The 20,388-nt window shown below is 43.3% G+C and overlaps 1 protein-coding gene across 1 annotated transcript in view; it reads right to left on the bottom strand.

Moving 5' to 3' along the window:
- Positions 1-19,837, bottom strand: part of IFNGR1 (interferon gamma receptor 1) — a 20,937-nt gene extending 1,100 nt beyond the window's left edge. The window contains exons 1-6 of the mRNA XM_019527110.1: positions 19,663-19,837; positions 14,824-14,938; positions 14,447-14,619; positions 9,571-9,719; positions 8,935-9,112; positions 4,678-4,787 (exon numbers count right to left, since the gene is read on the bottom strand). Of these exons, the coding sequence (XP_019382655.1) occupies positions 4,678-4,787; positions 8,935-9,112; positions 9,571-9,719; positions 14,447-14,619; positions 14,824-14,938; positions 19,663-19,771 (834 nt within the window). The 5' untranslated portion in view covers positions 19,772-19,837. The remainder of the gene's footprint in view (positions 1-4,677; positions 4,788-8,934; positions 9,113-9,570; positions 9,720-14,446; positions 14,620-14,823; positions 14,939-19,662) is intronic.
- Between the last annotated feature and the right edge of the window lie 551 nt (positions 19,838-20,388).

Raw genomic sequence — 20,388 nt, 5'->3', positions numbered from 1 at the left:
GCCTTTTATGTGAGATAAAAAAAAAAAAAAGTATCAAATCCACAACTACATATCAAGAACCTCAAAAAAAGTTTTCTTCCCTCATTACAAGTTGTTATTAGGGCTTTGCAGCAGGGAGAGGAGAAGTAGTGCAACTTGCTGAAAAAGATACAAGGTGCTTTGGGATCAATTTATTTTCTTGGATTTATAATTACTGAAGATATAAAAGTAGCAATTTTAAGCTACCAAGAGCTCAGCCTTTCAAGCATCCATCTCTCCAGATACTTTAAACTTCATGCAACACAAAGTGAGCAAAAGATGATTTAGGGTCCCTTTTCGGCATAGGTATATAAACAAAAGGCAACCTGAAAGTTAATGGACAAGTAGCTACTGGTTAGAAGTTGAGAGAAGAGAAAAAGAGGTATGAGAGGTTAGGATACAAAACACTGGACTTTTAATATTAAACCTATTTGGCCCAGCCATTTCAAACACACAAAATCCAACTCAAACATATCCTTAAAATTTGTTGCAAGGGGAAAGAATTCACTTTATAAATATAATATGTAACCACAAGAAGTGAAATTTAAATGAAATTGTGTAAAACTATTAACAAAAAGGAGAAAAAATTCTATTGTTGCTAAAACATTTGCACCTATAACAGTTTTTACTACTCAATACCAGTTCAAAGGTAAACGAAGAAAAGATACATTTACAGATTTTCCCTTATTGAGATCTGAAGGTGCGTGTAGATGAAATGGAGGCCCTAAATTGAAGCAAGTGGGTTTTAAAAAACACTGCTTCAATTTAGGACTGATTTAACCCCCGTGTCGTGCACACACCCCGTTGACTTACCTGCCCCTCCAGCAGGGAGGGGAGGGTGAGCCGCTGGCGGGCAGGTTGTTCCCTTGGCTGCGGGAGAGGGCTGGTGCTTCCCTCTGCAGCAGCTGCAGCCTCCCACCCCCTCCAGGTGGCACCTGCCCACAGGCACCCAGTTTGGGCAGTCCCAGGGGGCACCACAGCTGTGGAGGGAAGTACAGGGCCCCTGCGCAGGTCAGGCACCCTGGCTCTGGGGGGCGGGGGGGGGGGGAAAAAAAAAAAGGCTTGCTGCTTTTCTTGGGCAGAGCTTGCCTTCCTGGGCTGCTGCCAGGCTTCCTGCAGAGCTGTGGTGCTGCATGGAGCCCAGTACTTCACTCTGCAGCTGGAGGGGCAGCAAACTAAAACTCTTCGAAGGAGTTTTAGTTTGCTGTGCCCCAAGTCATTTAAGGTGCATTACACCACTGAATTTCCTACAGCAGCTGGAAGCAACGCGCAATACGCCACCGAGGCGTACAAACACCAACACCATAAAAGTGGTGCAAAAGCATTAGCCCGCTTTAAAGTGTCGTGCATACACATCTCTAGTTTTGTCTACACACGGCCTAAGCCTCCATGTTAGGAAGGTATCTTTAGCCTTTGTGCTGCTCTTTGCGCTGAACAAAGGAAGAATTGAAACAGAGACACACCTACTCGTCTTTTTACAAAACAAGGAAGTTAAAGAGGAAAAAAATTCCCACAGCAGACATTTCCTGGCACCAGCAAGGAGATTTCTTGTAGCCAGGTGCTAAAGGTTCCTTGTAATTTAGCAACAATCATATGTTATGTCTTTTACAGACATAATTTCCAGCTCTAGTAAGAAATTTGAACCCACTTGGCCTTTCCATCAAGCCTTCTAGCAATTAAACTTCTCTTGTTACAACTCAGACTAATAGTTTAAGAATTAATATACCACCTTACAATAACTATATTTTTTCTGTGTTGTGCACATGTGCAAACATACACATATTTCACTGTCAAACACCCAGTGCACTTGAATTTGAAACTGCTGGTTAGCAATATTTGTAGCGTGTGTACACAGCCCCACGTTATTCCTACATCCAACTGAGGATGTAAAGAAGAGGTAGTTGGGATAGGTGTCTCATCTCCTTTATTACCAGTATCTTGAGGGCCTTTAAAGTAGCAGCAACTGAGGAAAGATTGTGAAATATATGGAGAGCACATCCTAATACTACCATTTCACTAAGTAACTTCCTTGGAGTGTGTATGTACATGTTTTTGGGGCAATTTTCCAGCACAGTAAAGGCTTCTAAACAGAGACTGAAAATGCTTTGCCAGTCCTTGTGTTATCCTTAGATATTTCCTCAACTGCTTAAAACTGTGTAAATGTACTGAGAGAAAACCATATCATCCTATACATGTTGACAACAGAAACATTCCTCACGGAGGCTAAAGATAACTTTTTTAGAATGCTAGTTTACGATGCCGAGTATTATTGCTTGACTGATCACAAACACACACTGAAATCCAATTAGAAGTTTCTCCAAGCCAAAATAAACTGTTGCATACATACAAAGAATGAAAGGGCACTTGCAGAAACTTCTGAACTATGCACGTCTCTTGACCCTTGACAGAATTTGGCTTCTCACCCTTGTAGGCATGCAGTTTAAGAAAAAATACCAGCTGATAGATAATCTGATTTAAGGAGACAGAAACCTTTGAACGAACTGGATGTGGTTTCAGTAAGACCTTGTCCTTACAGAAGACAGCAGATAGAGCGAGACTTGACATCACACAGCTCCCCCCAAGCTCCTTGACAAAGATTCTACTATACTGCTCAGCTGCTAAATGGAACAGGAAACAAAGAAATTTTATTTTTGGTGGGCAGCTGGGGAGAACAGAAAAGGGAGCAGGATACCAGAAATTGTTAAATTAAGGTCCCATGGATGGAAAGACTTAATTACAGGAGGATAAATCCTGAACAGAAATTTTAAGAATCTTGCTACAATAGTGTGAGGGAAAAATTTAAATTTACGATTGTATTCATGATGGGTGTGTAATTTCATTGATCTGATGCCTATTCCTATCAGAATAATGTATGTCAGACTTGTGAGCTGGAAGAAAATAACTGAGAGCAATGATATTACATACAGAATCTTTTCCTCTTAGATAGCTAAACATATCAAACAGTCTGTCTATGAATGAAAATTTACTGAACTTTTAACCAACAACTTCATTAAAGACAGCTTAATTTAGAATTGAGGGTTGCACCATGAGTGGGTACAAGACCTAAACATGACTGAAAAATTGTGCCTGGGGGCAATGGTAAGACTATGGGATGTTGAAATTGACAGGATATGAAAATGTAGGTACTAAAACTATCTTGACTATTGTCTATACCAGGGCTATCAATTTCTGCTTCACTACCTCCACATAAGATTCTTCAGTCTTGTAGATGAGCAGTATGTACAAGTTCCGAAACCTAGCGACCAGAAACACATCTGAAATAAAATCCGAGCTATCTGAAGCAATAACAGTTTTCTTTGTATCAAGGATACCTTGGCTTCTTGCAAATCACCTGAAAGCTTAAAGGCTGAAGAGATTCACGTGTGGGTCATAGGATCCTAGAAAAGTAGGGTTTTAAAGGGACCTCATGGGCTCACCTAATCCAGGCCTGACTACACCATTCCAGCCAAGTGTCTGCCTAACATATATAGAAAATATTAGAGGGATGGAGATTCCACAAGTTCTCTAGGTAGCCTGTTCCAATGCTTGACCACCTCATAGTCTGAAAGTTCCTCCTAATCTCCAACCTAATTTTCCTGGCAGCATCTTGAGGACATTGCTCCTAGATGATTCTGTGGCCACAGAGGACAGGATTATCACTATAATCTCTGGAAGTGCCCTTCAGGTATTTGAAGATTTATCAAATCCCCCTCATTCTTTTCTCCAGACTAAGTCTTTCTCCTGGGAAAGCAAATATCTGTACAGTTTCCCTTGTGGGAGAAGCTAAAGCATAGTCTTCCAGCACCTTAGGATGTTTGGTGCCCCACCACCCCAAGAGACAGTGCATTGCTTGGACTGAACTCTACTGCTCCAGCCAAGCAGGGAACAGAACACATCCACTTCACAATCCCTTCACATTGTGCTGTAGAAGAGGCAGGCTGACACTAAACAGTTTGGGTCAGCAAATCCGGGCTGCCCTACGCTCCGCTCCACCCAGCTTCAGACTGACTGATGGCACTTGCAGAGAACACTGACATATATGCACAAGAGCCCCTTGGCTGTTCAGTGTCAGTGCTGCAAGCTCTCTGCTCCTCCAGGGCTCAGCATTTCAATATTTGTACAGAGTCTAAGTTCTTCTACCAGGAAACAGACCTGGAGGAACTCCCCCAGATCATTTGAACGTGTGTACACAGCCTGAGTCTCCCATTAGGATCTACGTATGACCAGCACACTAACACTGGAACATATCTGTGAACAAACACTTGGACTGCTAAATTCTTGAAAACAAATCGACTGGGAGTCAACTCAGTTAAAAAGGTAAAACCTACTGTTGAAAGAGTAAATTCTTACAAAGCTTACAATGCTTATAAATCTTGAGTATATATATATAAGATCATGGAAGATAAGACAATAGACAAGACCCGGAAGTTTAAGGGATCCATACAGTTATAAGAAAGAAGAGTTACTTAACATAGCCTATATAGAAATTAAGCATACTTGAGTTAACATTTTAGTTCTATTGTATGCTGCTCTGTTTATTCCTCTCTCCCCTACATGCTGCTTCTTAGGAATTTCAAATAATATACTGATTATAAGACTGAGTTTGTTCGATTTTAATAAATGAAATACTATTATTATTGAACAGTAATGTGAACTCACCAGAGACTTGGGAAGTTTAATATTTTTCTTCTTTAGCTGGTTGTAAACATAGTATGATGCCAAAATTAGTCCAAAAGCAAGGAAAGCAGCAGTCCCAATTAAAATATTTGCTAATTTTGAAAGTAAGAACAAAGTTTGTTGTTAAAGCAACACATTTCTGTAACATCTAGATAATATTAAAATAGAAATGACTTGCAACCTTTATAGCAAATAAAATAAATCTACATACACGCTCTTCTTGCCTTAGTTTAGTTTCATGGAAACTTGTCCATGTGCCCTTCTTTCTGCTACAAACACAACCAAAATACTTACATTTCACTGGAGGGACCCAGAGAACAAATAATCATAATTTCTAACATTTCCTCTGTCCTCTCTTTTATAATCTAAAAATCCTAAAGCACCTGTTCCTGTTTCTCTCCTTGAGACACTAATTTGTTTACATCTTCATATAAGTGTGATGTTAAAACAGGACACAGCATGCCAGCTGAGGCTTCACCAACATGAAGTAGAAAGCAAGAACTACACTGCACATCTTCCATGTAATATTATGTGTTCCTGAAGAACATTTTTTTTTAGCAATAGCACCATGTTGTTTGCTTATGTTCAATCAATGACTGACCTAGTGTTACAGAACTCTCTCAGTAACATCCAATTTTGCATTTGTGCATTTGATTATCTCTTCTGAAAATGTCATACTGTACTTCTTTGCATGAGATAGACACCCTTTCCCCAAAACCCGGAGGCTGAAAGTTGAAGCATACAAAGTATGTGAAGAAATATGGCAACAACAGTTTCTGCTCCAACAGCAAAAATAAAATCTGCACAAGATCATAGGGAGCAGAAAAATGAGCAGGCACAGCTGTACTATGCAGTTATTCACCACAAGGAAAGACCTTTGTTTTTCATTCTGTCTTTCAAAAACAAGTTATGTATGCATCTTATCCCAGGGCATGTTGTATGTAAGAAAATACAGTACCTTGTTGTGTTTTGAATGTTATTTCATTGACTTTAGATGATTTTTCTAATTTAGCAATCATTTTCAATCCTAATACTATCCTCCAACATGCCTGCAATATCTCCTACTTTGGTGTTAGCCAGAGATTAAGTTTTCACTTTATTTCATCATGAGTCACTAATGAAAAATAAATGCTTAATACTAATAAGCCCAATACAAGCCCTACCTTTCAGCAACCTAACAAATACTTTAAAGTTTCACAGTAAACCAATTACTTTTTTCAAGCAATTTTATATCCACCTTATAGTCTTGATGAAGCCATCACACTATTCCCCCTGTGCTCACAAATAACACAGAATAATCTCACCACAGAAAGTTTCCAGTTAGAGGTCTCATATAACTTTCATTTTTTGAACAGCTGAAATTTTATCTGCTGGAACCATGGGTTTACAAACTGGGTGTCACAAACACATGTTCTTGTTTCAGTCAGATTTCATCATTAAAAAGCATTTTAATAAGAGTTAGCGAGACAAATATGCAACAGACGAGGGTTTTTTTGGGTGGTATATTTTATTGGACAAACTGTATAACTGCAATGAAGTTAGACAAACTTTTGAATGGAGTCCAGAACTGAAGAAGAATGTTTTGCATTTGAAAGTCTGTCCAACTATCCCAACTATACAGTTAATAGTCCAATAAAAGATATCATCCCCAAAAAATCCTTACCCTTCATAATTCCAGAGGCATCATGCCTACAACACCACTGTAACAGCACCCGTCACCTCACAAAAAAACCCCCTCACCACTCTTAAACTCTCATCACTATATTTACATATTTGTGACAGGGTGGTGTCAGGGCACCCCAAAAAAAATTCTGTCCCCACCCTGTTCTCAGGACAGTTCACCCCATACTCACCCACCATGCCTTCTTGTTCCTGTAAATATATACGCTGTGGGAGGCTGCCTTGATTGTAACTGTACTGACTACTCTTTGTGGCCTTATAAGCCAAACATGGCTCCTCGCCTCCAATACCCTGTCCCATGCCTCACAGATGGCATACAGTTTGTCACATCTGGGCCACCTTCTAGCTCATGCCCCTAACTGGAATGTATTCAGCTATCACATCCAACTACTGCCCCCAACTGGGACACAGCTCGACTCATGCCTACGCTGGGCTGTACTCAGTCATCATATCTGGTTTACTCTATTCACATCTGGTTTGTACTCCTACTGGGCCACCTTATAACTCAGTCCTCAACTAGGCCGTTCTCCTCAATTCTGGCCTCTCAACTCATTTTGGGCCTATTAACTCAACTCAAGGCCCTACTCAGGCCCCTCAGCTTTGTCCTTAGCTACATTGAGATCTGGCTCACTCCTATCTAGACCTTCTCAATCGTCCTCAAACCTGCCTCAGGGCTGCTCAGACCCTCTCAGTGTCACCTGAACCTACCTCTGGCTTGCTCAGGCCTATCCCATCTTACATAGACCTGGCTCTGGTTTGCTCAGGCCTTCTTTCCTTCACAGACCTGGCTCCAGTTTGCTCAGACCTTCTCCATTTCATCCAGACACAGCTCTGTTCTGCTCAGGCCTCTTCATCCCTACCAGGGCAGCTGGACCCCATGGCTCAGATGCTCTTCCTTCCTGCCCCTCACTTTTCTGTTAGGCTGAGCTCCCTTAGCCTTCCCTTTCCATGGGGGCTGTGGTTTTCTGGCACCCCACAAGGCAGTGGGGGCTGAGGTTTTCTGGCACCCCACCCTCACCTTTCACTGGAGTGACATAGGCATGGCATTTACTGGGGGCTGCCCTGCAAGAGGCAGTCCCACGACATCAACCAACCCCAGCAGGGTGCAGCTTTTGGTCTTACCCAAGGCCATCATCAGGCCTATCTGATCTTAGTATCTTTCCTTATGGCCCTTTCCTGGGCTGGTGTTATCAGGCCCTCTGGCCCTGACTCCATGTCACAGTTCTCCTGGCCCCAACCCTTATGCAGACCCAATCCACTACCAATACTCCTTGGATGACTGCCACAAGCTACGATGGCCCTGGTCCCTACTTCTCTGTAGTGGTCCCACTCCATCGGGACTTTCTGCCTCCCTGAGGCCCTGGCCCCATTACCAGGCCAGGTGAGGTGTCAGGCTCTCCGCAGCTCTGGCTGCCTCTGCAGTAGTCTATTTCACCCTTTAGGCCCCCATGGGCCCAGGCCCTGGCCAGTCAAAGTCCTCAACACCAGTAAGATTGGCCATTAGCCCTCTCCCACCCTGGGCCCCCTTCAGGTACCTCTTTTTCTGGATCATATCCACCCCTGCTGTTCGGGTATGCTCTGGCCTTGTACCCGATCTCACATGCTCTGGCCTTAGCTCTGTTGTCCCACTTAGTTAACCTCTGTGGCCTGATGACTTTGTCCTGCTCTCTGGGCTGATCTGGTTCTTCCCCTCTCCCAGCCTATGGCTTTTCACTGAGCAGGCCTAGCCTCTTTCTAGGCCCTAGTTACCTCTGCCCCTCTCTCCCAGGGCAGGGCTGCCTTCTCCTGGGGCTCTAGGTATGCAGCCTTCTTTCCCTCTGGACTGGCCTAGCTCTTCTCACAGGCACCACTCAGCCCCTTGCAAGGATATGGACCCCAATCTGGGTCCCTAGGAACCTCTACCTCCCTAATAGTTCCTACCCTATCCTCAGGAGCTGGTGTCTTCTTCCTGGTGAGTGATGCTCCCTCAGCTCCTCTGGTGTTGCAGCCATCCTCCCAGCCTGGACTCATGCTCCGTCTTAGCCGAGGCTCCTGCCAGTAAGCCACCCCCTCATCAGTCACGAGAGGCCTCTCCTAATCCACCCCAGCTGTCAGCCTCGGAGTCTGCTGATTCCTTAGCTGGATTGGCCTCACCTGTTGGGGCTTTGCAGTAAGCCTGGCTCTTTTAAAGTGGTAAACATGCCCAGTGCCCTGCCACAATATTATATTTAACATGCAGCAAGAAGGTCACTCATTTGTCTCAGGCCCAAGCAAATTCAGAAGAAAATTCATATGCTTGCTCTAATTTTTCATGTTTATTATTCCTCAACTCTGCATGTTTTACCTGGTCAAATAAATCACTTGTAGGAAGATGGGTATGAAGCCTCTGGAACTATAGAACTTGCCTAATGATACCTTTGTTATTTGTTAAATTATCCAACACAACCAAAACATTATGGTACCAATCAAGTAGAAAACCACAAAGCTGGTCACAAATGTTATACAATGTTACAACATCCACTGCATCAACTTTTTTGGACATAGTGGATCAGGTTATTAAAATTTTTTTTTTTTTTTTACCTAGTTGCCATTTCAAAGGAACATGAAGACAAGTTTCATTTGACTGGTCGCCACGCATTTCACACCATGAATAAACTTCAGCTGAGACACAGTAGGTTAAACCTTCAGAGGCAACTGGAAGGCTTATACTGCATTTATGCTCCTCACATGATTCCAAGTCTGTCTTAAGTTTTTCAGTCTGCAAGAAAACACATTTTGGGGGGTGTTTTAAAAATTTTAAAAACTTGAAAGCAATACTTGAAAAATGTAAATGAAGTACAATGGACAGAACAATGAACTATGTTACTGAATAAGGAGGATAGAAGTATTCCCACTATTTCAACCATGGTACTCAACATAACAAGGAATACTAAGTGAAAACCTTGATGGATTAGGTGACTAAATGGGGACACACAAAAAAAGCTTCTGCAGAAATAAATGGATTGCATGCCATGAACATTCACAGAGAATGGATTAGGCCTCTACATTAAAATATCATGGATTCAGTTTTCAAATGTAATTCTTAATAATTTCTCAAAATCAAAGCTCAATTGTGGTAGATATAATTTAAAGTTAAAATACAAATAAAGATTATTTGTTAACAGATCTCCTGTATAAAGTGTACTGCCTTTTTCAAATATATAATCTAAAAAGTACCTGATTTTCATGGTCCTGAAAATACACTAGATATTCAACTTCATCACAAGACTCAAGAAGATTCTCAGGTAGACAGGCAGGGTGGAAGATATCAACCTTCAGTTTATTGCCTTGAGTTAAAACAGTCAGTGTAGGTGTACCTATTTTGCCTGAAACACAATTGTGCCTCTTATTAGTCTGAAAATTTTGATACAGAATGAGATTTGAAAAAAAACAAAAACAAAACTTGCGTACAGGATAAGTTTTGAAAAACTTTCAAAAGACATGCCAGAATTTTAAGAAGCAATCCAATAACAAGAATATTGAAGAAAGGAGGTGTGGGATGAATCTTGTTAATGTAACAGCAGTAATATCAAGAATGGGATATACTAGCAGTTGACAAATTGTGGGTTGTGACAGCAAATGGAGTCGCAATGTCAGCGAGTGAGGTCATGGCACGTGGTCTCTCCCATACCAGGTCTTGCCCACTGGGCTGCAGAGGCCCGGGGGAAGGGCAACAGGGTGGGGAGCCCCAAGCTTGCAGCAGGCAACCTGCATCCTCCCCCACCCACCCACCACAGGCTCTGCTTCAACTGCTGCCCACAGGGGAGATGACAGGGCATGGCAAGACAGGGAGCTGGGCTTGGTGCTCTGGCCTCAGCAGCTGCTGCTTCATGTGGGTGGCAGCTGGGGCTCAGCCACTGTTGGGGTGGGGGGGGGGGCTGAGGGCCTGGGCCCTGGGAGTGAGGAGCACCCCCAGGGCCACGGGACTGTAGGTGGGGAGTGAGGGGCACCTGGGATTCTGGGGGGCTGAGAGCTGGGAGTGAGGGGCCATGCTGAGGAAATGGAATCATAAATTGGGTCATGCTGAGGGAAAAAGTTTTCTAAGCACTGGATTCTAGGTTTCTGGATATGAAAAATCTAGAAAGATTGGCCAACAACAATGAGAAAACAAGGCAGAAAGGTCTGCTGAGCAACTTAAAGCCAAAAACAAGGGTTGAAAAATGGTAAAACAGCCTAAATGATTAAACGTTAAATGCACAGACTTAAAACTGTATATAGAGCAGGACAAAATTAGGCCCTGTCTATGAGTTTAGATATCTTTATGATTTACTAGTGGCTTTTTCCATTTGAGCTCACATTATTAGGTGTAAACTAGTATGCAATAAAATCACTTTTAAATCAAAACAAATATCTACATGTGGATTTGTATTAGTTTAAAAGCAACTAAAATTAAACCAATGCTATTTTACCACTTTGATGAAACCTTACGAGGGCCACTCGTATGATCAAGGGACAGCAGGGTAGGTCCTATGAGGAAAGGTTGCGGGACCTGAACCTGTTCAGCCTTCAAAAGAGAAGGCTGAGGGGGGATCTTGTGGCCTGTTATAAACTGGTTAGGGGGGATCAGCAGGCGCTGGGGGAGTCCCTGTTCCCCCGAGCGCCGCAAGGAGTGACCAGGAACAATGGTCACAAGCTGGCGGAGGGAAGGTTTAAGTTGGACATCAGGAGGCGCTACTTCACGGTCAGGGCGGCTAGGGTCTGGAACCAGCTTCCAAGTGAGGTGGTGCAGGCTCCCACCCTGGGGGTTTTTAAGAGGAGGTTGGATGACCACCTTATTGGGGTCATTTGACCCCAGTGCCCTTCCTGCCATGGCAGGGGGTCGGACTAGAAGATCTGCTCAGGTCCCTTCCGACCCTAGAAACTATGAAACTATTAAAATTGACTTTTTTTAACTGCTACTGTAAATAAGATAAACAGAGTGCCAGGTACAGCATGAAACACAGCCCTACTAAATGATGAGGTCATTTAGTATTATGCACAGACTAAGCCAATACCACAGTAAAACAAAGGTCACAAGTTAAAAATAACAAATCACATCAGAAATTAAAAGAATGACAGGCCAGAAAAGTTGGGTTTATTCCTAGTCATGAAAAAAAAACAAAACACTGTAATGCTAGACACAGGAATACAGCTATAATTATGTTACCTTAATAGATGTTAAAAGGAATTTAAATAAAGCCAGAGGCACTTTTCCACATCAGTTTAAATCTCATCAGTACTATTCATGCTGAAGAAGTCCAAAGCATTTAACATTAGGTACACAGTATAGCTGGAATTATTTTACAATATAAGTACATTGAAGTCCTGATACTTCCAGATAACGGTCCTTTTTCCATTCATTGTAGGCTTTTTGCTCATTGATTCTACATTTATTGAAATGTTTATTCTCCAGTTGGTCTCAAGTCCCTTCCCTTAAACAGATCCCGGATTTTTCTTCCTGTCAAAAATGCTGAAATTTCTAGACCTCTGCATTCAAGTCTCTGTTTGTGAGTGCCTCAATCCAGCTCATCTTAGTACATAGTTGTATTAATTTATAAAGGTTTGCTCTTTGAAATTTAAAGCCTACAGACCTATTATTTTTTCTTCTATTTAAAGTGCAGTTTCCTTGTGATCACTAGATCCAAGTTTAACCAATTTTCATATTCACGCCAATAATTCAGATTTTGTTGCTTGAACTCCAGTCATTGGTATACAAATGTTTCAATTTTTTCCTACAAAGCATTCCCTTAGATCAAGCCCCATCCTTAGCCATGAGTCCATCAACATTCTCATCAGCTTTAGCATTTTCTCCTTGCTGTCCATCATTCGGCTCACCGATATTTCTTTAGCCATCGCCAAACCCACATTTATCTGACTTTCCATCCTCAGTGGTCAACCAGGCATGGAAATTACAAGTTCCTCTGAACAGTCTCCCTTCATTCTCTCTTTCTTCTTCTGCCAGCCTCAATCCAAAAATGCTATTTCTCCAGGCATTCAAAAGAGATTGCTTTACAGGCCACATCTGGCTCGTGGACCATAAAGATGCTGATCCCTGATTTTTATAGCACCAATTCTTGAGTTATCTGTTGATCTTCATGATCTTGTCATATTGCTGCTCTTCACTTAAGGCTTTCAAAGCCTTCTGCCTGAGACAACAATGATATGTAATTAGGCTTTGGTGTTCAGGCCTTCAACCCTAAGCAGCAAGGCTTCTGTTACTGGGTTGGGCAAAATATGGCCTGCAGGCAAGATCCAGCCCACCAAGGCATTTTGTCCAGCCCACAGCAGGACCCTTGACCACAGGTGCGAGGGGTGAGTGGGTCACCATGGCACGTGTGGCTGGTCCGCCGTCCTCAAGTGCACAGCATGGCTGGAGCAGAGCAGCAGCTGGACTCCATTTTCTGGCAGCCCCAGTGTTGGCTCTGCCAGACCCGGCCCTGCTGCCTGTTGCCCCAGGATTCCTTTTACCGGAGACCCCCAAGGACTGACACAGCCTTTTGTCTGATTTGGTATCAAGTGAACTATATTAGTAACTCCTCGGCTTATTATAAGCTTATTATCCTTGTAATTCTACCTGGCAAGCGGTTCTTTCAGATGTTACAACAGCGACCTTAGGTGGTACCAGCCTCAGATCCTCTGATAGGTGTGTGGGATGTTAGTTTCTGGATTCCTTGTTACTCAAAGCAAGAATTCCAAGGTTGCTCCCATCTCCCCAGGGTGGCAACACAGAATACACACCGTCTCTGTCCACTACTTTTGTAATTTTCTCATCTCAAACTGTCCAATACTCAAGTTTCTTATCTCATCTTTTTTAGATAAGGTACTCCAATTCTATTCTGGTTTTGTTTCCTTGCCTTCTATGGAAACTACTGTCTCTGGTTAACCAGCACTCATTTTTCCCAGTCCCTTACAAGGCATTCTGTACAATTTAATTGCTTAGTTCCAAGAAGGCCTAAAGTTATACTAAGAGTCTATGCATAGCTTAGTTTGCCTGCTGCACTGCATGAGCACCCCAGCCTGTCCACCCTGCATTCATCACCGAGGGTGGGACCCATGTGGACAGGGTGTGTGGCCAGATAGGCAAGCTGTGGCCATGGGAGGCCTGGGAGCTGTGTCCAAGAGTGGGGTGGGCAGGCAAGGCCGAGGATTGGAACTGAAGGGTGGCGATAGGGCGGGGCCGGGGGAGAGCCATGATCAGCTGCCTGAATGTCTGTGCTGCCCCAATTCCGTGGGCAGGGGCATGAGGAGAGCAGATCGTGACTCTTCCCTGGGCCTCAGCCCCATGCTGGCACTGCCCTACAATCTTGATCCCCAGCTTTACCCATCCCACTCCCAGATGCAGCTCTCTGCCCACCTGTCCCATCCTGTTTGCCTAGCTGCGCATCCTGCCCTCATGGGTCCCAGTTGCTCTCAATGGAGACCTTGGGATCACTGGGTGGGAACAGCACAGGGCCACAGGCACAGGCCCGGGTCACAGCCTGTATGCCCCTACCTGCAGAACCGGCACGTATTGCAGAGATGTGCGAGAAGCAGATTGAGGCTCTGCCTCAGGCCCTGTGCTATTACTGCTTCACGATCCCAATCCCAGCCCTGGTTCTAGCCCTGCCTGCCTGTCCTGCTCCTGTGTGCTGTTCCTCATCTACCTGTGGCCCCATCCCAACTGCCTGGCCCGTGCAGGGGCCACTTAGGGAGTTTTGGTAAGCTGTTGCAGGGGCAGGGGGAGGGTGCTGACCCAGCCCGTGACACCTCACTGAAACTCCCTAAGCAGCCCTCTAGCCAAAATAATTGCCAACCCTTGCTCTACAGACTAGAAACTATAGTCAGACTCAAATTCATGGGCTTCCAATGGACAATGACTGGCTGCATCAAGCTGCTTTGTTTGCAGCCTGTCACTGGCCATACACACCTTTTAACCTGACTCCTTAAGTTAGTATTTTTAAATTCTCAAGCAAACAGTTTCACAGAAAAAATATTTCTCGTTTTTTAGATTTAGCAGAAATACCACAAATGTCATGTGAAAACAATCTCAAATCACTTATCTACATTTATAATTTTGGTTTACAATACCACTTACCCTGGTTAGCCAGAATAAATTCTTTAGATTCAACATAACTGGATTCTTCTGAACCAACATGAGCTTTAACTTTAGCCCAGTGAGAAAGCAATGGATCGGTTATGTTGTCAGAAAGGTCACAATGACGACGCGAAATGTTCACGCAGCTGCTGATTTGCGCATAATACCCTAATCTGTAAAACAGATGAAAAGCAACTATAACTTTTGTGGACAGAATATTATATCATGTGGGAGAGAAAACAACATAAAAAATGTCAATTTCCACTGAGCTCCATATGGATCACACAATTTTGTTACATGGAAATAAAAATATTTATCCTGGAGTATTACCACACATGCCACCTACAGAAAAAGCTACAGGAAGCACAGAAACTTACTCATAGGGCTTGATTTCAACAGTAAAACGAGCATTTGGAACCATGCTTGAGTAATCCCAGTGCAATACAGTCTTGAAGTTGAAGGATTCAATTTCAACATTTGTTGGTGGAGACACTAATAAAAGAAAGCAAACACCACAATTGATATTTTGATATGCAATTGTAACCAAGTATGAAAACTGGCAAAATATCATTCCTTATGGATTTATAAAGTAATCTATTTTTTGGTTCGTCTTATCTACAGCAGAAATGAGATAAATCCCAAAAAATTTTGCCTGTACAAATATAGTGAAGTCTCACAAGTTTCTTCTGCTACAACTATTGTGAATTCTTTTAATCCAGCAGTGAATGGCATCGCCTGACTGACAAGCTTGTAGATGATGATCACATTCTGCCACAGGTTTTGAAAACTAAGTAGAAATAGCATAATTGCTATACACCTGGTCACATCTGCTAATCTTAAGATTTTAGAACCTTTTAAGGTCTGGTCTAAACAGATTAGTTTATCTAAAGGTGCTATTTTTTTGTATTAATGCCTTTAAACCACTGCAATGTTGTGGTGGTAGTCTAAAATATTTTAAAAGCAACTGCTATCTGTAAATATACAGGAAGAGGTTCACTTTTGATCAGGTCTGAATCCTTTACGTATAAAAGAATTCTATCTTTTAAAAGCTAGAAAGGCTATTCAGCCTAGGTCTAATGTGCTTAAAAAAAAGGTTTTAAATGGAGTGATGCAATGCCCATAGATAAGCCCAGAGTACAGTTATATTGTTTCCCACATGGTTAGGATTTAGAAAATTATCATATCAATAATAAAAACTTAAGTTTTAAAGCTGATGATGGCTGCCCTACTTTCCCAGACTGCTGGATTTTTAAGTGATGTTCACCAAAAACTAGCTTGATTTTCAGATTTCTAAACATCCCAGATGCCCTGTGAAATCCAAGTGGTTCATACTGCAGATCTGACCTAAGATTGTTTCTGACTGAACCAAGGTCAAAGAAGGGGTGATTGCTCTCCACCTGAAGCCACTAGTCTAACCTATACAACTTGCCACTTATTTTCTGAACCATGGAAAATGGAGGTCAGCAAGACATCCAAATTTCTTTTTGGACTGCCTGGACACCTAAACTCTTAAACCTCTGAGACTGCTTCAACATATCACATGCCATGGTCAGTTTTGAATGGCAAGAAAAAGAATAAAAAGGCCAAATGAACATGCTTTGGTTTCATTTTCTAACAGTAAACCAAACCCCCTCCACAGTCAGAAGTAAAATCCAGGATGACTCCAGTAGCATGGCTAACAGAGGACTACTACAGCACCACTCCTGGGTGCCCAGACCGAGTAGGGGAGGGTAAAAAAATAGCAGAATTTTCTAAATCCTAAGCCACTTCATTGCTGGCTCAGCCACTGACACTTCCCAAGGTGCAGATGTGTCCAGATATGCCTCTGATTCTGTCACTTCTATCCCACTACCTTGCCTCTGTAATTCTTCTGTAATTCAGCAAGTAGTTAAGTGTGAATCTATCAAAACCGGTTACACATTCCTCTAGCAGCTGATTCATATACAGAATATCAGTATATTACTGACACCAGTTTCTTCTTAACTTCAAGGGGCAGAAGTCTGTACTCTGAATCCAGAACTCCTGATCAAGGAGTCAGGGTTGGGTAGGAAATGAAGATGTTTTCAGGATTCCTGCCTCATTTGCTGTCAAAATGAACGGTACAGAGACAGTGAGGATGGGATAGTGGATTGTCAAAATTAAAAGGACACCAGTCAACCAAGAAAACTGGGATGATGCCTTTTTCCCAAAGTCCGAGTTGATCTAATAAAAAATATCACATTCACTCAAAGAACCTTGTCTGCCTAAAATAAAGCTAGCATTTATGGATTTCTCTCCTACGAATTTAGTCAGGACGTGTCTGTGTACTACTTTTAACTTACAAGTTGATATTATAAAACACTTGGTTACTTTCACAAGAAAGCTATTTCTCCAATTGGTTATCCAGTCACTAAAGCATACATAAATAAGACACTTCACAAATTACAACTAAAGCTCCCCAACTCTAAACCAATGAGACTTATCCTTATTCTTACAAGAATTGTGAATACAAGTTTGCAATAAGTGTCTGGATACATCAAGTTGTGTCATATTGCCATGGAAGGACCATGAATAAAACTAGTAAAGCTGTATTCAGCAAAGCATTTAGATGCCATCCAGCAAAAAGGACATGGTTACACAAAGTGCTGAACAGCTTCCTTACACGATGAGTGTTACCGATGCGTGCACAGGAAGAAACACCACATGAGCATACCAAAGGCCATTATGGTACAAAAATATAAAAAAGGTCAAATTAAGGTTGTTTAGTTCATTTTATTTTGCATTTCCTAGGTTTCAATCATTTGACTTTGTACATATCAAACATACTTACAAAAGCTATATTAAAAACATTAACTATGCAATCTGGAAGAGGACAGATTTGAGGGTTTGCTTCTTTTCCCCTGCCCTCCTCCCCCCCAAAAATAGACAGGAGAAAGACTTTTTAAAAAAAATATGGAACACTTCACAAATTTGCATCATCCCTGCACAGGGGCCACGCTAATCTTCTCTGTATCGTTCCAATTTTAATGTATGTGGCTGCCACATAAGTCCTCTGAAAGACTTAAATGAGCCATAAGTAGGCCACAAAGTGTCCATTTTGTTTTGTGCTATGTTAGTGAAGGAAAATGAAGGGCATTTTGTCTTCAGAATGAGACCACATACACTTTCCAGACTATTGCATACATAAGGTTAAGATTCACCTATTAACCGCGAAGATACATGAAGCTTTGAAAATGTTGCTGTGGTTTACTTATTTTCTAACATGCATAAAGTCAGCACTACAATTATTGGAAAAGAGAAAGAGGTCTGCAAATTTTCAACCACAAGAGAAAAAGTGTCAACTTATCAGAGAAGGTGTCAAATGTTAGGTATCACTCAGTAACATTTTTCCCCTACAAGATTTTTGCTTTATGCTGCACAACAGAATTATGTTCACTTAAACTGTATTCAATATTTTTAATGATCATCAAGGCACATGCCCACACCTTATTTACTGCACAAATCAAATCTTACTCTTCATTAGTCTTTACTGGTTGTTCTATGGTGCTCATAACTAGGTATTTTAGTACTTTCACATGTGTACTCAACAACTAGCATTCCCCCACTCTCTGATTTCAAAGTTTGGCTTCAGCTGGCATAAAGCAGGCTGGGCATGAGGTTTGTTATTCTCCTAAACTTGGTCACGATTTTTAAAAAAATAAACTCCAATGTTTACCTTATGCTTCATGACAGCAATAGCAATACAGCTAATTCTACCTGCACTTTTAAACGTAAGCTCAAGTTCATCTTGGCTAGTTCAATTCGTAATTTACAATTATCATACCAGCTCTACTGGCATTTTAATTTTCTACAACTGAATTTTTAAATTCTTAATAAATAGGCTTTTTTTTTAAAGCAAAACTATTAGCTAAAAATGTGAGGTTTGATGGCTTATTCCAGCGTGGCTACAAAGTCCTTTGAAACAACACTACCTATATGGAGTACAGTAAGTCCCCTTTTGCTGGAATCAAACAGTGACCCTGGGAGTAAATAAATCCCCCACTCCTGCTTATTCCAATTCTTCTCTGCTTTGTGACTACTGCTTGGTCCCATCCAGGCTGCTCTCCTGCCCTCTTCCAATGTTACCAGCAACACAGCTTTTTTTTTTTTCTTTCTGTTTTACCCTGGCTGGTTTCCTTGGCAAGAACAGGCCCACGAGCTGCAGGTGGGTCAAACCTTTTTCCATCAGCATTTAAGGGTGCATCTACATGTGCACTGACACACTTTAGCTCACATGCATTAGATCTAGTACTTCTATTGTGAGGTACTAAGAAAATGAGTATTAGCCTGTCTTAATGAATATTTACTAAATAGCATGGGGCATTTTTATATGTGGTGTGGGGACATGGTGCCAGGTAGTTTAATTAGCTTCATAGTTGTTAGGGGCTGGAAAGGACCTTACAGATCATCAGGTCCAGCCCCACTGCACTTGGGCAGGAAAGACGGTGCCCAGCTCCTCTCCAGGAAGCCACAACCCAGCTCCCCTCTGGGCAGGTGCACGGCATTAATAAGTTAGTGCAAGGCAAGATTTTAAACTGTGCACGGCCATGTACGCACGCACCTTGGTTGGCAAATCTATGCGTGGGTCAGGGGCATCAAGAGCTAATTAAAAGCGCCCGCATGTGACGTGTATCAGTGTCCCCATGCTGAAAAAATGGCAGTGGGGCACCTTGAACTAAAGCTCATCAAACTGGTTTTATTTCAAAGCGCCCCACTATCATTTTTTCAGCATGGCGATGCTGATACATGCGACGCGGACAGCTGCCACAGCGCCTTGATTTCCCTGCTGCAACAAACTCAACTAATCGAGTCTGCTTAATGTGCATTCACCTCTTTTATGGAACAGTTTCAGAAACGCTGTAATGTGCATTACAATACACAAACACACATTAAAGCATGCCCGAGGAGCACGGCCTTTTCTTGCCATCCTTCCTCCCTGCTTATCCGCTCCCTCAAGGCAGAAAGGCAGCTTCCAGGAAACAGGCCTGCAGACCTCCCCTCTCTCCTGGGCCGCCTCTTCTTCCTCTCTCCCCCCTCTTTGTTTTCCGCTCCCGTCGCGGCTCCGTTTTTCCCTCTCCTCAGGGCCCGGCCTCTCCCCTCCCACCCTTCACTCCCTTGGCGGCAGCAGCTGCTTCCCCCTCAGCACGACCCGCCGGGGACGCTCAGGCCCGCGCACGCCCTTGGCTGCTCCCCGGTACCTGTGGGCGGGCGCCCCGCGGAGCCGGAGCCTGCCAGGCCTGGGCGCAGCAGCAGTGCGACGAGCAGGAGCAGGAACAGCAGTGGGCCGCGGGCCCGAGGCTGCATCATGGCGGCTCTGCGGGGCGCAAGCACCCCCGGCCCAGCGACTCCAGCGCGACCCCTCTCCACCCGCCCCGCCCCGCGCTTCCCGCGCGATTACGTAACGCGGGGAGTTCCACCACGACTACCAGAGCTAGCCTCTGGCAGCGCCGCTGACGTCAGACCAAAGGGCGGGGCAGGCCCTGCTCCCCGCACTTGGCAGCCAGTGCGCAGGCGTACTCTGCTTCCTCCCCGACCGGACTGCACCGCACCGCCTAGCAGGGTACCGTGGGACGGTTGCGCGTTCCTGCCTGGCGCTTTCCCGTGCCTGGTTTCTGACTCCCTGGCCCAGCGGCGGGTCCCGCGCAATAAATGTAAAGGGGACCCTGCCCGCTTTGGCATGCCTTGTGTATATTGTGCAGTTCGTTGGTGACCCACGCAGTCAATGTAAGAGAGTCAGCCTGGTCCCTTACCACACAATTTGCTGGTGACCTGCACAATAAATGTAAAGGGGGTCTCTGGTCTCTTGCTATACCTTGCATATATAACATAATTTGCTGATCGCCCATGCAATAAATGTAGTGGGGACCCTTGACCCTTTGCTACACTTTGCATATAGCGTGCAATTTGCTGGTGACCCATGCAAT

The sequence above is a fragment of the Gavialis gangeticus genome, unplaced genomic scaffold (assembly GCF_001723915.1).
Source record: "Gavialis gangeticus isolate Ggan-Ray unplaced genomic scaffold, GavGan_comp1, whole genome shotgun sequence".
Classification (NCBI taxonomy): domain Eukaryota; kingdom Metazoa; phylum Chordata; order Crocodylia; family Gavialidae; genus Gavialis; species Gavialis gangeticus.
This window is presented reverse-complemented; position numbering and strand designations above follow the sequence as displayed.